Here is an 18,275-nt window from a genome sequence, read left to right on the forward strand (position 1 = left end):
ACTGTTTTGCCACTTGCTTTGTCCATTCAGTATTCTTGTCTTCCAACCACAAGTTTCATTTCAATGTTTTCTCATTTGTGAAAAGATCAGTAACTGCATTAGGACAAAAATAATCAAAGTTTAATGCCAAGCTATGCAGCATTTGTGACTATTAAATATGGAATTAACCACGAGCTGGATGAGAAAACTGTCTGGAATACAGTTTGAGGTTTATGACTGTAAAGCCTTAATCACTATATTTTATGACTGAAGCCGGTATTTTAAGAGTTGAAAACTGTGGAACATTCTGTTGTTAAAATACTAGTTTATTCTTCACTAACAATGTTAAACATTAAAGCCTCCTAGTCATCGATAATCCTTTTATTGCTTCTGCTCTCCCATATACTCGACATCTATGACAACTCCGTGTAGTTTCAGTACAGGTGTTTCTGGGTCAGACTCCAAAACTGATTGCATCTTCCGAAAGCAGTGCTGGACTCCTTAGTCTTCTGTTGAACCAGGAACCAACTGTTCAAGAACATGGAACCACCTCAGTTAAAGTTACTGGGAAGCTTGGAACTCGCAAGTCACCCTCTCTGACCCTGCCACTTTCTAAAAGTCCAAGTCAGGTTCTCAACAGCCCGACTGGCATGTCGAGGTCTCCAAGTGTGATCAGCCCACTTAAAACCCCAAGCCAGTACTTCCAGATTTGTTTTTAATCTCTTACCTTTTACAATCGAGTATTTGATGGGCTGTAAGGAACATGCCTGTTTGTTTTTATTTTGTTCTCTCTTTTCCTGTATGTTGTGTTTTCCTCTGTCATGCTGTCTTTTGCCATCTCTTGCTTTCTGCATTGAGTTCTTTGTTTTGTATGTTTAATATCTATTAAATGGCATGTTGAGTCACTGATGTAACTTTGGTCAGATGGAATGTCACAAGTTGCTGCATTTTTGAAAAATTCTGCTTCATTGTTTCAACATGAACACTACTCAATGCATGGAATGAAACTGTATGAAACTTTTCACATAATAAAGTTACTATGCTAAACCAAATGTTGGTGTTGACTGTACTTCACTTTCATTCTGTCTCTAAATGCCTATTAATTCATTTCATTTTCTAGTATTTTAAGAGATTCTTAAAATAAAGAGGAATGATTGCTATATTCTGTCTTTTTATTTTAGAGGAAGGCTACGTGAAAATGTTCCTACGTGGGCGCCCGGTCACCATGTACATGCCCCAGGAGGTTAAGGAGACCTACAGCCTGGAAGATAAAGCTGAACTTCCGACCAAAAAGCTGAAGTTGGACTGGGTGTATCCTTCATCTGTGAACTCCATTTATTTCACCACCATTATGTGCTAACATTTTCACATCGAGAGAAGCTGCACCAAAATTGTAGAAACAGCAGTTGAAAAGCAAAGCTTAACTGGTAAAGAAAAGAGCGAAGGGACTTGCATAGAAACTGCTGAACTACTCAGCATGTAAGGCAGGATCTGTAGAGAGGAAAACAGAGTTAATGCTTCAAGTCTCACAGGGAGTCTTTGAACTGAAACATTAACTCCTCCCACAGATGTTGTCTGACCCGCTGAGTTTCAAAACATTTTTTGATATGCTTCAGATTTCCAGCATCTTGCAGTTTTTTTGGTTTTCAAAGTTAGAATCAAGCTTATTTTAAGTTGCAAAGAAAGGAGAGGAATGGAAGTACACAAGTAACACTTTGATCAGATGGTGATAGAGAACACATGGAACACTGAAATGGTGATAGGGAACACAGGGAACACTGATATGGTGATAGGGAACACAGGGAACACTGTGATATGGTGATAGGGAACACGGGGAACACTGATATGGTGATAGGGAACACAGGGAACACTGTGATATGGTGATAGGGAACACAGGGAACACTGTGATATGGTGATAGGGAACACAGGGAACACTGATATGGTGATAGGGAACACTGTGATATGGTGATAGGGAACACAGGGAACACTGTGATATGGTGATAGGGAACACAGGGAACACTGTGATATGGTGATAGGGAACACAGGGAACACTGTGATATGGTGATGGGGAAAACAGGGAACACTGAAATGGTGATAGGGAACACAGGGAACACTGTGATATGGTGATAGGGAACACAGGGAACACTGTGATATGGTGATAGGGAACACTTTGATATGGTGATAGGGAACACGGACACTGTGATATGGTGATAGGGAACACAGGGAACACTGTGATATGTTGATAGGGAACACTGTGATATGGTGATAGGGAACACAGGGAACACTGATATGGTGACAGGGAACACAGGGAACATTGTGATATGGTGATAGGGAACACTGTGATATGGTGATAGGGAACTCAGGGAACACTGTGATATGGTGATAGGGAACACAGGGAACACTGTGATATGGTGATAGGGAACACAGGGAACACTGTGATATGGTGATAGGGAACACTTTGATATGGTGATAGGGAACACGGACACTGTGATATGGTGATAGGGAACACAGGGAACACTGTGATATGTTGATAGGGAACACTGTGATATGGTGATAGGGAACACAGGGAACACTGATATGGTGACAGGGAACACAGGGAACACTGTGATATGGTGATAGGGAACACAGGGAACACTGATATGGTGATAGGGAACACAGGGAACACTGATATGGTGATAGGGAACACAGGGAACACTGTGATATGGTGATAGGGAACACAGGGAACACTGATATGGTGATAGGGAACACAGGGAACACTGTGATATGGTGATAGGGAACACGGAACACTGTGATATGGTGTTAGGGAACACAGGGAACACTGATATGGTGATAGGGAACACAGGGAACACTGTGATATGATGATAGGGAACACAGGGAACACTGTGATATGGTGATAGGGAACACAGGGAACACTGTGATATGGTGATAGGGAACACTTTGATATGGTGATAGGGAACACAGGGAACACTGTGATATGTTGATAGGGAACACTGTGATATGGTGATAGGGAACACGGAACACTGTGATATGGTGATAGGGAACACAGTGATATGGTGATAGGGAACACAGGGAACACTGTGATATGGTGATAGGGAACACGGAACACTGTGATATGGTGATAGGGAACACAGGGAACACTGAAATGGTGATAGGGAACACAGGGAACACTGTGATATGGTGATAGGGAACACAGGGAACACTGATATGGTGATAGGGAACACAGGGAACACTGATATGGTGATGGGGAACACAGGGAACACTGTGATATGGTGATAGGGAACACAGGGAACACTGTGATATGGTGATAGGGAACACAGGGAACACTGTGATAAGGTGATAGGGAACACTGTAACATGGTGATAGGGAACACAGGGAACACTGTGATAACTGGTGATAGGGAACACCTTGCTTGACTGGCAGTCACCACCCTAAACATTTACTCGTTCATTCTTTCTGCTGCTGTGTGGCTTCAATGTGAACTATCCTCAAGATTCTCAGCGGCAAATCCCAACCCTATTACCCTATGAGAATACCTTCCAATGTGTAAAAGGTCAATCACAGTTTGCGCATGGTGAAACTGCAGCTTTCCTCCTCAACTCATGGACCTTCCTGGCTTGAAAACGTATCAGCATTCCATCATTGTCACTCCATCTAAATCCTGGCTCACAAATGAGAGATAGGCCACCAGTATTGGCAGTGATGCCATGCAAATTTAACATGAAAGCAAAGTCACTTTAACTATTCATAACTTGTGATTTTCTGTTGGACTAAATGAGTGAGAATTTACAGTCTGACCCAAAAGGTCTTAAACCTGAGAAATCTATTGGGTTCCAGTAAGTCATGACCCGCGGTAAGGTAGTGATCACTGAATAAGGAAGTGGTGCATTCTTCCACCATCTACTACACCCCACATGAATTTTCCTGCCTCACTGCTTTTGATGTTATTGTTCTTATAATAGCAAAATAAACCAAGGATTCACAATGTTCCGACAGCACACCAAATAAATATGTTGTGCACTGAGACTATGAGAGTTATAAAATGATATTTCACACTCAAAGTTGAATCAAATAGTTCAACTATCTTTGCTTTCTTAGGAGCTTTGAGGCTTTGGGGAGGTGAGGACGGACATGAACAAGTGTATAAAATTATGAGATGCATAGATAGACTCTTTTTTTTCCAAGAAGATAATGTGAATTATTAGAGGGCATAAGTTTACGGTGGGGAGGGCAAGTTTAAAGGAGATTTGCAAGGCATCAGACACAAAATGCTGGAGGAACACAGCAGGCCAGGGAGCATCTATGGAAAAGAGGACAGTCGACGTTTCAGGCCAAGACTCTTCAGCAGGATCTTTTGCAAGGCAAGATTTTTTACACAAAAAGTGTTCGATGTCTGTAACATACAGCTAGAGGAAGTGAAAGAAGCAAATACAATAGCAATGAATTTCGACAGACATGTGAACAGGAGGAGTAGAGGGATACAGACCATGCGTATGTAGATGAGATTAATTTAGGTTAGCTTTATAGTCAACACAAACATGGTAGAGAAAAGGGCCTGTTCTATATTTTAAGTCCAAATGACGTATAATACTCAAACTGATACCATACATTTTTGATTACCCTGTTATAGGAAAGATGTGGTTAAACTGGAAAAAGTGCCGAAAGATTTATGAAAGGTACTACCAGGGCTAGAGGTTGGCCAGGCTAGGTCTTTATTCCTTGGAATTTAGAAGAAATAAATCCCCTCTAAAGGAATTTTAGAATCAAAGGGGCGACCTTATATAAATGTTTAAGTTGATGAGAGGCATACATAAGGTGCATGTTCTGTCTCTTTCCCATGGACCAAATGCAGGAAATTTGGACTAGCTTGGTGGATACTGTGCTCAGCATAGGCTCACTGGGCTAAAGGCTTGCTTCTGTGTTGTATTACTCTCTGTCTCTATAATCTGTGAAATGATACTTTTGCTGATTTTATATGCTTTATTGCCATCCTGGAAAAGTCAGCTCTTCATATTTTAGTGGACATTATCCTACTGGACTTTTAGTCTGTGTGTATTGTACCAGAGTTTTGGTGTTCTACCAGCCAGAGGCTGGCAACATTATAATGTCTTGTTGGGGCACTTGGCACTTTCATATCAGAGGTTCCAGACACTGCCCTTTAACTGTGTAATGGAATATAATAATTTAATGCAACTTATGAATAATAAGTTACTCAGAACAGAAGAGACTCCTCCACAGTTGCTGGAAATTTTGAAGACCACATGCCAAATGCAGGAGGAATTCAGCAAGTCAGGCAGCATTTATGGAGGAGAATAAACACCCAACATTTTGGCCTGAGACCTTCATGACCTCATGAGGATTAGAAATGGGGGTGGGGTAGGGTGGGGAGAAGCCAGAATAAGAAGGTGGTGGGGAGGGGGAGGGTAGAGGAAGGAGAATCAGTTGTCTGGTGATAGGTGAAACCAGGTGAGGAGGAAGGTGAGGAGGTGGGGGTGCGGATGATGTAAGGAGTTGGGTGATTATAGGTGGAAGAGGTAAAAGGTGGTAGAGAAGAAAGAATCTGATAGGAGAGGACAGAGGACTATGGAAGAAGAGGAAGGAGGAGGGACACCAGAGGGAGGTGATTTGGCAGATGAGAAGAGAAGGTGTGAGAGAGGAACAAAACTGGGAATGGAAAAAAGGGGAGGGGGAGAAATTACTGGAAGTTGGAGAAATCCATGTTCATGCAATCAGGTTGGAGGCTACCAGAGGGAAATATGAAGTATTGCTCCTTTAACCTGAGTGTAGTCACATTGAGGCAGTAGAGGGAGGCGATGGACCACCATGTCGGAATGAGAGTGGGAAGTTGAGCTGAAATGGATGACCACCAGGAGACAGAGTGAAGGTGATCAATGAAGCATCACCCTATCTATGTCAGCTCTCACCGATGGCACTCGATACAATAATTGACCCTGACAAATCATCTCTGCATCTTACACAGTCAAGCCTCCTTAAAGTTTTGTCTGTTTCAGTAATTGACATTTAGCTCTTCTAAACTCAAGAAAACATAGACAAAGCGTTCTTATAGGACAGTATGTCCATCTCTGTTTTCTTTGCTATATTTTCTTTGTAGCGAATATGTCTTTGTGTAGGGAGAACAAAATTGGGTGTGGTCTCATCAGATCTTCCTTCTTGTACTAGAATCCCCTTGCTATACAGATCTTCATACTGTTTTCCTTCCTATATGCTAGCAATTGCTGTATGGCAGCTTTCATAATCTTGTCTACAGAGGACATTTGACAACTTACAAATAAGAATAGGAAAGGCAGCAGGTGTTGGAAATCTGGAGCAGCACGCAAAATACTGGAAGAACTCAGCCAACCAGGCAAAATCCTGTGTTGCCTGACCCACTGAGTTTCTCTAGCAATTCATGTGGGTTTACAAATAAGAACATCTGTCTCTCGTCTTTTTTTCTTATTCCTTTCAAGCTAATTGTCAGAGTATGTTTCCATGGTTAAGTTAGTTACATATATTTTTCCTTTCCTGAGCTGTATAGCAGATGGCCCACATTTTTGGGATTATTTTGGCAGCTACATGTTATGCAACCCTCCCACTCCGAGTTAAGCCCAAAGATCCTTGCAGAAGAAATAGTATTCGTGTTCCTGAACACTAAAGTCCACAACATCATGATGCTTACAGCAAAATAATGTAGCAGTTTATAACGTGAAGGTGCTGTTTTCTCTAAGAGTATAGTCTATTAGGCTGACAGCATACTTTATAAAATAAAATTATAAATAAGTCACCCAAAATCTTTCCAAATGCATTACATGGATGTAGTTAGAGCTGCATTGTAGGTTATTCTGGTTCACCCCATTAATAACCTAATGATAAATAGTTGCATTATTTTAAGGGAAGGTATATAGAGAAATAAAATGTATGATTGCTCATTTCCACCAGTTTTCCATCTACTGGTGTGCTTTTAATTGTGGTTTTTTTAGTGCACATTCTCACCTGGCTTCTCAAGATTCTGTAACCTATACATCTTGTAACAGCTTTGTGTTCTTTGCCTCTGGAGTCAATTGCCTCAGAACAAAAGTTTGAATTTGAAAAACGCACTTTCAAAAAGTTTAATCTAGCCTGTGTATAGGTCTACCTCTTACTCGAGTTAACATCTTTAATGAGTTTGTTAGTTATGGCTATCGAGGCCGAGACTGCCGGTGCAACCTATACCTTCTACCAACAGGAGAGATTGTATATTTCATTGCATCTGTCGTTGTATTGTACAATGTGGAGGAACAGCTTCAGAGACACTACACTGGCCATAATGATGATGTCAAGTGGTAAGTTTTGGGAAAAATGAAGTGAAATATGTCCCATCTACTCATTATTGCTGCCAATATTGAAACTTTTTCACAAATAAAATTGTGCGGGCTGAAATCAGAAATGGAACCAAAAAATGCTGGAAGAAATCAGCCAGAGAAACAGCCTCCGTGAAAAGAGTAACCGGTTCATACTTTGGCTCAGGAATCCTTTCTCAGACCCTTTTTACTGTCAGACTGGCTTTTAGTTTGGTTTGCTTCAAGTCTGAGTATCTATCATCGTGTGAGAGCATTTGATTTGCAGGGTTGCTGATGTTGTGGAAGTAAAGCAAAATTTGCTTGCCTATAAAACACATATACATTTTTCAAAGAACTATTTCCATTCATTTGCAGGCCAAGCTATGTGTTTGTTCCCATGTGTCTTCAAAAGAGCCATCGGATATTACCGATGCCAAAATATTGTCAGGGTCTTCAATGAGATTAATGTAATAACAGTTATTAATAAATCTACATGAGCTATGTTTTGGTTTTCGTGCTACAGCTGACAGCTGTTTACCTTTTCACAGCCTTGCAGTCCACCCTGACAGGATCACCATAGCAACTGGTCAGGTCGCGGGGATAACCAAGGATGGAAACGTGTGTGGTATTTTTATTCATCCAAGCAACACCTAACATTAAATGACATAGAAAATGCACATATGCAATACATCTTATTCACTCTGGCAGGTGTTTTAATAATAGAATTTTCCAACAGTCTATTTAAAAGTATGTCTGCACGTTTAATGAATTTTTAAGATCATTTTAACTGAAATAATACAATGGCCTTACGGCAATTAAAAAAAAATAAAGATTGCTGAGCCGTTTGACAAGGCTTTGATATGGGCTGGACTGAAGTGGAGTGAATCTGCCTCTGCTTTATATACACAGCAAGCTGCTCCCCATGTTCGGATCTGGGATTCTGTGAGTTTGAATACACTTCACATCATTGGAACTGGCTTCTTTGATCGATCAGTATGCTGTATTGCCTTCTCAAAATCGGTAAGTGCATGAACTTATTGGCCAAAGAAAGTTCTTTCTGTTAATGTTGTAGTTATGTCTGTTGTATCTCTGTGCTTACAATATATCTCTTTCAGAATGGAGGGTCCACTTTGTGTGTGGTGGATGATTCCAATGACCACGTCCTTTCCGTGTGGGATTGGCAAAAAGTAGAAAGACTAGGTGATATTAAGGTATTTTAAAATTATATTTTTGGTTCTACATTAAAGTTACATTGCAGTGATTCCACTGAAATTCATGATGATTGCCAACAATCACAGTTCCTTTTTTCATTCTAATCTGTTTCACCTAATCTAATGTGTCTACGAGGAGAGTAAGGGAAGGGAAGGACAGGGTGCCTGTACCGGTGTGTGTAGGTGAGGGATAGCACAGGCCAGACTGTAACACAGATAAGTTTACCTGCACAACTGCACGTGAAAGTAAGAGATAACAAAGAGAAAGTTGGGTGCACAGGTGGAACTCAAAGACCTGAATTCAATTTCACATTGGTTGCACTGGTATTTAACTTCAATTAATAAACTGGAATTTAAAAAAAAAATGAAAATAACTATGTGTTTTGTAATACTATAGACCAAAATGTCAGTCCAGACTGATTATCATTGATGTTAACTGTGAAATGGCTTAGCTCTGTTCAGGGACAATACTGGTGGGTATCAAAAGCTGGCTTTACCTACGATATCGTTATAACCAAAGTAACATCATTTGATTCAAATATTTACCGATGTGTTCCACATCCCAGTTCCTGAGCAGCTTGCCATGTTGACGGACTCTCTCCTAGTTCCTCGAAATCAGATATTTAATTGAAGGACTTACTGTGGGCAAACATTTGCAGAAAATGTCTATTCACTTGCATGGATATTCACAAACTTGTTTTAATTTCTGGACTATGTTACAATATATTGTTACAATTTTTGTTGGGAAAATGCTACAAAGATATTTGGATTAGGCTTAATATGAAATACTGGTTGTTAAATAACTTTGCATTGCAAAAATTACTTCCCCAGCTCCAAATCTACAAAATAAACCATTAAGTCAATTTCTACTATTCCCATGCCCCTGAGCTATTGTTCCTTATGCTATTGGTTTAAAGCTATGTTCCTCTAATTAAACGATGCTCCCTGTGGGAAAGTTTAATAGTAAGTTGTCATTTTCCCTGTAATTGAGTGCACATCCTGAATTTCCCCGAATGATGCAAGGTTTTGACCCAAAATGCTGGCTCTCCCTTTGCCTCCACAGATGCTGACCGGCCCAGTGAGTTCCTCGAGCATTTTGTTATGTGCTCCAGATTACGGCATCCAGTTTCTCCTCTGTATGGCATGACATCTGCTTGAGAGTAGCTCTCCTAAAAGGAGAACAGAAAATAGTCTGGGTGGCTTTGATCACAACTTAATAACTGGGTGAATCAACCATGAGTTCAAGCAGGTGTAAGGCAAAGAAATATTTATCTGAGGTAAACTTCACATAGCTGCATTACAGATTGGTTTGGGAACACCAAAGCCTTTGAGCAAAAAATCCTACAAAGGGTAGTGGATTTGGCCCAATTTATCACGGGTAAAACCCTCCCAAAGCAGCATCCATCATCAGAGATCCTCACCGCCCAGGCCATGCTCTTTTCTCATTGCTGCCATCAAGTAGGAGCTATAGGTGCCTCACTCACACCACCAGGTTTAAGAACAGTTACTACTGCTCAACAGTCGGGCCCTTGGACAAGAGGGGGTAGCTACACTCATTTAACAAATCTTTTACATTGTTATTTCATGCTTGCTATTTGTAGCTATTTATTTATGTCTGCATTTGCACAGCTTGTTTACAGTTAACTGTTCCTGATGTTTACAGTTTACAGTTCTATAGATTTGCTAAGAATGCCCACAGAAAAAGAATCTCAGGGTTGTATGTCGTGATATGTATATACTCTGATAATAAGTTTTACTTTGAACTTCATGTTTTGTACAATTAATGGTCATCGATCAATAATTTTTGGTTATGTTGTTTGTGTCTCCGACAGTGTTCAAATGAGGCCATCTTTGCGGCAGATTTCCATCCCACAGAGACTAACATCATCGTAACTTGTGGGAAATCCCACATTTACTTTTGGACACTGGAAGGAGGCTCTTTTGCAAAGAAACAAGGGCTGTTCGAGGTAAGTTTACATTTCTTAAAGAAAAGTTGAAGAGCATAAGACCATCAAGTAAAACAACTCGACTCTTACTGATCAGTAAGGACAGGTCAGTAAAAATTAAGATGCTTTTCCAAAAGTGCAACTGACCACGTGCTCAGACAATTCCTATTGTACCTACAGTATTTCAGTAACACACAGTGAAGTGGCACTGTGAGAGTGTTAAAAGGATGGTGTTAGGTTCTCAAAAAGTGCCCTGGTTACATTTTTCATCCCAGCTAGACACAGTATTCTGGATGTTCATTCTTACTGTGGTATGTACTGATCTAAATGTGCCTATCCAATGTATCTGCTTCATCATAGAAACATGAGAAACCAAAGTTTGTTCTGTGTGTGACCTTTGCTGAGAATGGTGATGCAATAACCGGGGATTCAAGTGGAAATGTTCTAGTCTGGGGAAAAGGTGAGAATGGGTTGAAGTTTGTTTTTTAGTCACATTTTAATTCCATTTCTCCTATTCGCCTAAGTGCTAGTGACATGTATTCAATTCCATTAACTAATTAATGTGCAAATTACCATGATATAACAATGCTTATGAATAAAACTACAATCTCTGAATATATAAATTGAAGTGAGTCATTAGACAGTGGCATACCTCCAGCAAATAACCTTATAGTTGCACTTCAAAATTTATAGCATAGTCTTCCGTTCAGTTGATGTTGCCCAACAGGGATAACTCATTATCACCAACTTAATTTCAAGTTCAAGTTTGTTGTCATCTGACTGTACATATGTGGCAACCAAATTAAACAATGTTTCTCTGGAAAACATACATATGTCACACACAGCGTATAAAACAGAATATCACCGCAGATAAGTTAATGAAATATAATTCAAAATGCGTGTAGTACGTAGCACAGGTGAGCAGTACAGTAAACAGCTCACTGTCTTAATGACAAGACCTCGGCAGTGGTAGGGTGTTCAGCAGTCTCAAAGCCAGAGAGAAGAAGCTATTACCCAGTCTGCCAGTCCTGGACATGATGCTTCTGTACCTCCTTCCTGACAGTAGTGGAACCAAAAGATTATGGGATGGGTGGTAGGGTTCTACAAAAAATGCTTCAGGCCCTTTGTCCACAACATTCCTAGGAAATGTCACAAATAGGGGGCAGGTAGACCCCAATGATCCTCACAGCAGTCAGTAGGGTCTTGTGGTTTGATGCCTTGCAGTTTCTGTACCGTACAGTGATGAAGCCAGACAGGACACTCTTGATGGTGCTCCTGTAGAAAATTGTTAGAAAGGGCATGGGGAGGCTTGCACACCTCACTCTCCTCAGAAATTGTAGACACTGATGTGGCTTATTGACTAGTGAGGAGGTATTATGGATCCAGGTTAGATCGTCTGTTATGTGCACACCAAGGAGATTTGGTTTATTCACTCTCCATGGCACAGCCATAAGATATAGGAGCAGAATTAGGCCCATTGAGGGTGCTCCACCATTTCATCATGCCAATCCATTTTTCCTCTAAACCCCAATCTCCTGCCTTCTCCCGTTATGCCTCATGCCCTGACTAATTAAGAATCTATCAACCTCTGCCTTAAATATACATAAAGACTTGGCCTCCACAGTCACCTGTGGCCACAAATTCCACAGATTCCCCACTCTCTGGATAAAGAAACTCCTCCTCATCTCCATTCTAAAAGGATGCCCCTCTACTCTGAGGCTGTGTCCTCTGGTCCTAGATGTGCAATGGAGGGTGTTTAATCTGCACTTTCCACTGTCATCTCTTTTGTCCATGTGGAAACTCAGGTTGTTGTTCTCCCACATTTGACCAGCCTCTCTGTCTCCTTTCTGGATGTTGACTCATCATTGTTGCTGATGTGGCCAGCCACTGTTGTATCAGCAGTGAACTTGGTGATGGTATTTGAGATGGATCTGGCCTTGCCATCGGGAGTCAGCAGCACGAACAGCATATGGCCGAGCTCACTACCCTGGAGATCATTTCTGTACTTCGTAAATTCCATGGTACATATAAGTTATACCTGTAACAAATTATACTGCTCACTGTTTATTAGTACAAGTTGATTGTGTTATTTCACTAAAAAGTGAAACTGTTTCTATCTTGTTCTTCAAATGTGCTGTGTATGGAATTCTTTGTTGTGAAAGTGCTTGTTGGGAATTCTTGTAAGTGTATGGTCTTATAGCACAGAAAGAGACCTTTCAGCCCATTATGTCCATGCCAGCCATAAGAAGCATCCGTCTATATTCATCCTATTTATGAACACTTTGCTGTAGTTTTCTTTGCCTCTTGGTTTAAGTCCTGCCCTCATTAGAGGTCCTGAAATATATGACCTCACAACGTTTCCGTAACACAATTTTCTACTATAGTTGAAAATCCAGTCTTCTTGTTTTTTTTAATTTGCTGTACTAGAAATAGAAAAATACAACTTTCAGCCTGGAATTTACAATCTTCTTCAAACCATGGGAAAGTCACAGAAGCCATGCAAAGTCCCCATTGACAAGTTTAAAAAAATTATTGTTTTGCTTAAAATAAAATGTATTGAGATTAAAAGTTGTCAAATTTTATTGAAATTTTATTGAAACTGATGCCATTTATCTGTTCTGTCTCCAAGCAGTGACTGAAGAAAATATTAACATTATATTATGTTAATATTTGTGGATCTGTTTGATAAGTGAATTTATGTTGTGATAATTTGCCTTAGGTACCAACCGCATTAGCTATGCTGTTCAGGGGGCACATGAAGGCGGTATATTTGCACTTTGTATGCTGCGTGACGGCACTCTCGTATCTGGTGGGGGTAAAGACCGAAAGCTGATCTCTTGGGACGGTAACTACCAGAAGATACAAGAAACTGAGGTGAGACCTCAGGGCCAGAAATGCTATCATTTCCCATTTGTACAGATCATCATGACATTTTTGACTTTGTTTTTGCATTTCCTTTAGTCCACCAATGAATCTTGAATATATTCCCAGCAGCAGTTCTGAACTTGGCAATCTTTAGGGTTGTCCTGATAATTTAATATTAAATTTTCCTGGTGATTAAAATTTAAGGTACAGAACATCAGAAGAATGTGTTAACCTGCGACTAAAGACATCACTACTGAGTGTGGGTATCTCGTTTGTTGTCAGCTAGGTAATATTACGAAGAGGCAAGGGAAACTTGTATCTCGATATTAGGCATCCTGATGTTTCAAGCAAATGGGAATGTTAGACGGTGCCACAGTAGCATAGTGGCTAGTTCAACACTATTATAGCTTGGGGTGTTGTGAGATTGAAGTTCAATTCCAGCGCTGACTGTAAAAAGTTTCAGTATCTTTCCCGTGAGCACGTCGATGTTCTCAGATCCTCTGGTTTACTCCCACATTCTGAAGATGAATCGGTCATTGTAAGTTGTCCTGTGATTAAGCCTGGGTAAAATAGGTGATGGCTGGCTGGAGGCGCAGTGACACCAGCACTGAACTCCAGAGCGCGGTTTCCTGAGTTCGAATCCAGTCGGGCCGCTCCCGGACACGCTTTCCATCCGTGCCAGGTTGAGTGTTGAGCTCACAACTCAGCCTCGTTAAAAAAAAAAGCACTGCGCTGTGAGAAGGACATGGGGGACCACTCACAGAATCTTTCCTCCAAGACAACCACTTGGGAAAAAAAGTGGTTGCCGAGGTCCCGGCAGAGTATGGCACACACAAAAAAAGGTGGTTTCTGGGTGGTGCACCTCACTAGGCCTGTTCTCTAAATAAATAAACCTAAGATGTGCAACACTATAGAAAGTTGTACAGAGGATGCACAAATCAGTTATCAAATTTATACAAATAAAATTTCACATGCCTTCTAGAACAGTGAGAGAAATACACAATTTGAAAGATAGGCTAAAAAGTGCAATTTTTCAAAATCTATTTTTCTCCTAAACATCTCCTTCTCCAATCCATCACCCCCTATTCTTCTCTTCAGGACTACCAGGTTGATAAAAAGTAGACAGTGTTCAAAATATTGAAGCAAGTATGCAGTTTTAGTGTTAGGGTTGGGTGTGCACAGTAATCATTGTGAAGCCACTCTGTGTATCAAGTCATTTGAAACTTTTGCAATGATTGCCTGTAATTGCAAATACTATAATAACTAATATTAACTCTGAAAACATCATAGTTCAAATATCATAAATCAAATTTCAATTCATGTTTATGTTCTCACTTGCATTCTATATTTGAAGCTCATTCACTAATAAGAGGGATCTGTTAATAGTATTTGATCTATTAATTATAAAGGCAAGTACAATATGGCAAAATAAAGTGAGCAATCATTCTTCTGATTTATAGTCAGACTGCCTGTTCAATAGATTCTAAAATCATTGCATTGCACTTGAGAACCCAGGCCAGTGTTTTTCAAGCCAACTTTGATTTAGATGTACTTTTCCTTGTACTTGGCAACAAGGAAACATTCCCATGCTCCCAAATAAATACAGCAGAATTTAAAATGTTTGTCTACATGACACTAAGCACCATCATCCAGATTGGTTGCTGGAAACAACAGGTAGAGGTTTGTAAAACCATGGAAACAATCAAGAATTAAATTCTATTTGTTTAGACCACAATGCTTCCTGTTTCCAGTTCATCTCCCTTGAAGTGATGTGAATGAATTACCATCTGGAATCATTTGCAACCACGTCCATTTGTGAATTACTTTGGATTATTTATTCTGAAAATTCAAGCTCAAGTTGAACTGCTATAGGAAGAATAGAATATAACTTATCCTCATTTTATTCCCTCAGATTTCTTTCACATACCACTTGTATATATTATGAAATGGAAATAAGTTAAGAACTGAATGGGCCTGGTTTTTGAATGTTGCCTGGATTCAGTGAAATTTTCTTCCTATCCAATGTGGGCAAACTCTTGCTGACAAAAAACAATGCACAATTCTGTTATGGAATCTCCTCCCAGTGTCAGCAACAATCCAAAACCTAACCATAACCATTAACATTACGTTGGTACTCTGCCAACTGTACAGTGTACATGTGATTTCATGTGGCCTTGTACTATGAACATCATTTTGCCAGACTATGCCTACAGTATTATTATTCACTCTTTGATATAGGTTCCTGAGCAGTTTGGTCCAGTCAGGACAGTAACCGAAGGAAGGGGAGAAGTGTTATTGATTGGCACAACAAGGAATTTCATCTTACAAGGCACTTTATCTGGAGACTTCCACCTCATCACCCAGGTAGGAGCAGATGCCCTCAAAATAGTCCCAGTTTATCTCTGCCACATCCTTGAATTGATGAAAGAGTGACGTACGATAAATCATTATCACAAATCTAGCTACAACACAAACGTTACCATCACGGGGTCTGATTAATCCCCATTGTAAATTGCTCATGTGGAACTTGCCAATGTCAAAGTGGCCTTTTAGACTTGAGATATTTATCTGTCTTCTTTAGAAAGATCCTGAGCAGGTTGGCTTTCCTTTTCTGTGAATCATCCTGACTATAGTTTACAACTGGATAGATAATGAGCAGCAATCTGAATTTCAATTGAACTTTTCCCTGCTGTTGAGGTGGCAGCTTTTTTCTTTTATTGTTCTTCATACATAGTGGCCAGTGAGCCTTCTTATAAACCAATGACATTTGAACACATTAGACAGCAGTCAGCAGTAGTCAGGGGTGAAGAATTATTGCTTCTTTGTGTGGGCTCTCCATTTGCTGAAATCCTGTTCAGAAAGCCTCTTTATAACAGAAGGAAATATGAACTTCTTAGCCATGAGTAATTTCATTACTAATATCCCATACCCAGCCTGAAATAAACTTTTCAACTGAGATAAAAATTGAGTATCAGAAAGTACAAGGTTTTGAAAAATCATCATCTGGAAGGAAAATGGCACAGTGGTCTTCATTTCAAAGTAGCTCAAGTTTAGAAATGGGGAAATAATAATACAACTATATAGAGTCTGGTAAGCAACACTTAGTTCAATAGCTCAATACAGACAAATTCTCCTGTTTTGTGCCAGTTCACCAAAGCCTCAATTTCTAATCCTTCAAAAATGTATCTAATTTCTCAAATACCTATGATGATCAATACTCCACAACCTTCTGAGGCAGAAATTTCCAGACAGTCACCATTCTTTGTCAGAAGGAATTGTTATGTGCCTGTGTTCTAAATGGTCCTCTCTGATCTTGTACTCATGACCCCTCATTCAAGATTCTCACACTCTTGGAAACATCTCAGCATCAACCCTGTTTTGTGCCTTTTTATTATCTTAAACTTTTAATAAGTTCTCTCTTCATTCTTCCATTTGGCAGGGCATTAGGAACCAGAGTGAAGGGACTCAGGATAGGACAGGTGGTAAAAAAGCAAGAGTAGTGTGCAGCCAGCCTGTTAGGAAGGGCAGGCAGATGACAGGACAAAATTGCAGCCAGCAGGGTGAGTATCAGTGAATTAGGGATGCAGAATCAAAAAGGGTTGCTAATACAGTACTCAAAGTATTGTATCTCAATAAGAAATGGATGATCTTGTTGCACTTTTATAGATTGTTGGGTATGATGTTGTGGCCGTCACTGAATCGTGGCTGAAGGATGGTTGTAGTTGGGAGCTGAATGTGCAAGTTTATGCATTGTATCGGAGGGATAGAAAGGAGGGCAGAGGAGGGAGCATGACTTTGCTGTTAAAGAACGGAATCATCTTTAGAAAGGTGTGGCATATGACTGGAAGATGCTGAATCCTTGTGGGTTGAGTTAAGAAACTGCAAAGGTAAAAAGACTCCCTGGCAGGCCTCCCAACAGTAGCTGGGATGTGGACTACAGAATATAACAGGAAATAGAAAAGGCATGTCAAAAGGACAATGTTATGATAGTCATGGGAGATTTTGACATGCAGGTCGATTGGAAAAATTGCGTTGGTAATGGATCTCAAGAGAGTGACTTTATTGAATACCTACGAGGTGGCTTCTTAGAACAGCTTGTTGTTGAGCCTACTAGGGTATCAGCTATAACGGATTGGGTGTTATGTAATGAACCGGAAGCAATTACGGAGCTTAAGTTAAAGGAACTCTCAGGAGACAGTGATTGCAATATGATTGAGTTCAACTTGAAATGTGAGAGGCAAAAAATAAAGTCTGATGTAGCAGTATTTCGGCGGAGTAAAGGAAATTGCAGTGGAATGAGAGAGGAGTTGGCCAAAGTAAGTTGGAAGGCAATGCTGGCAGGAATGACAGCAGAGCACCAGTGGCTTAAGTTTCTGAGAAAAATGAGGAGGGTGCAGGATAGATGTATTCCAAAAATACTTTAATGGCAAAATAGTATAACCGTGACTGAGAAGGGAAGTCAAAGCCAATGTAAAAGCAAAAGAGAGGGCATATAACATAACAAAAATTAACAGAAAGATAGAGGATTGGGAAGCTTTTAAAAGCCTACAGAAAACAACTAAAAGAATTATTAAGAGGGAAAAGATGAAATATAAAAGATGGTATATATTTTGGTTTTCATAAGGCCTTTGACAAGGTACCATGCATGAGGCTGCTTATGAAGTTAAAAGCCCATGGTATTACAGGAAAGTTACTGGCATGGTTAGAGCATTGGCTGACTGGTAGGAGACAGCAAGTGGGAACAAAAGGATCCTTTTCTGGTTGGCTGCCAGTGACTAATGGTGTTCCGCAGGCTCAGTGTTGGGACCGCTTCTTTTTATATCTATGATTTAGATGTTGGAATTCATGGCTTTGTTGTCAAGTTTGCAGATGATACAAAGGTTGGTGAAGTGACAGGTAGTGCTGAGGAAACAGGAAGCTGCAGAAGGATTTAAGACAGATTAGAAGAATGGGCAAGAAAG

At 40.2% G+C, this 18,275-nt stretch overlaps 1 protein-coding gene across 9 annotated transcripts in view; it reads left to right on the forward strand.

The window, feature by feature from the left end:
- Nucleotides 1-18,275, forward strand: part of eml1 (EMAP like 1) — a 263,264-nt gene that overhangs the window by 215,690 nt on the left and 29,299 nt on the right. For all 9 annotated transcript variants that reach the window (XM_059958960.1, XM_059958938.1, XM_059958978.1 and 6 more), the window contains 9 exons: nt 1,161-1,290; nt 7,146-7,295; nt 7,841-7,910; nt 8,202-8,312; nt 8,408-8,503; nt 10,336-10,470; nt 10,810-10,909; nt 13,169-13,323; nt 15,553-15,678. In XM_059958960.1, the coding sequence (XP_059814943.1) occupies nt 1,161-1,290; nt 7,146-7,295; nt 7,841-7,910; nt 8,202-8,312; nt 8,408-8,503; nt 10,336-10,470; nt 10,810-10,909; nt 13,169-13,323; nt 15,553-15,678 (1,073 nt within the window). The remainder of the gene's footprint in view (nt 1-1,160; nt 1,291-7,145; nt 7,296-7,840; nt 7,911-8,201; nt 8,313-8,407; nt 8,504-10,335; nt 10,471-10,809; nt 10,910-13,168; nt 13,324-15,552; nt 15,679-18,275) is intronic.

Source organism: Hypanus sabinus, chromosome 2, assembly GCF_030144855.1.
Source record: "Hypanus sabinus isolate sHypSab1 chromosome 2, sHypSab1.hap1, whole genome shotgun sequence".
Lineage (NCBI taxonomy): Eukaryota > Metazoa > Chordata > Chondrichthyes > Myliobatiformes > Dasyatidae > Hypanus > Hypanus sabinus.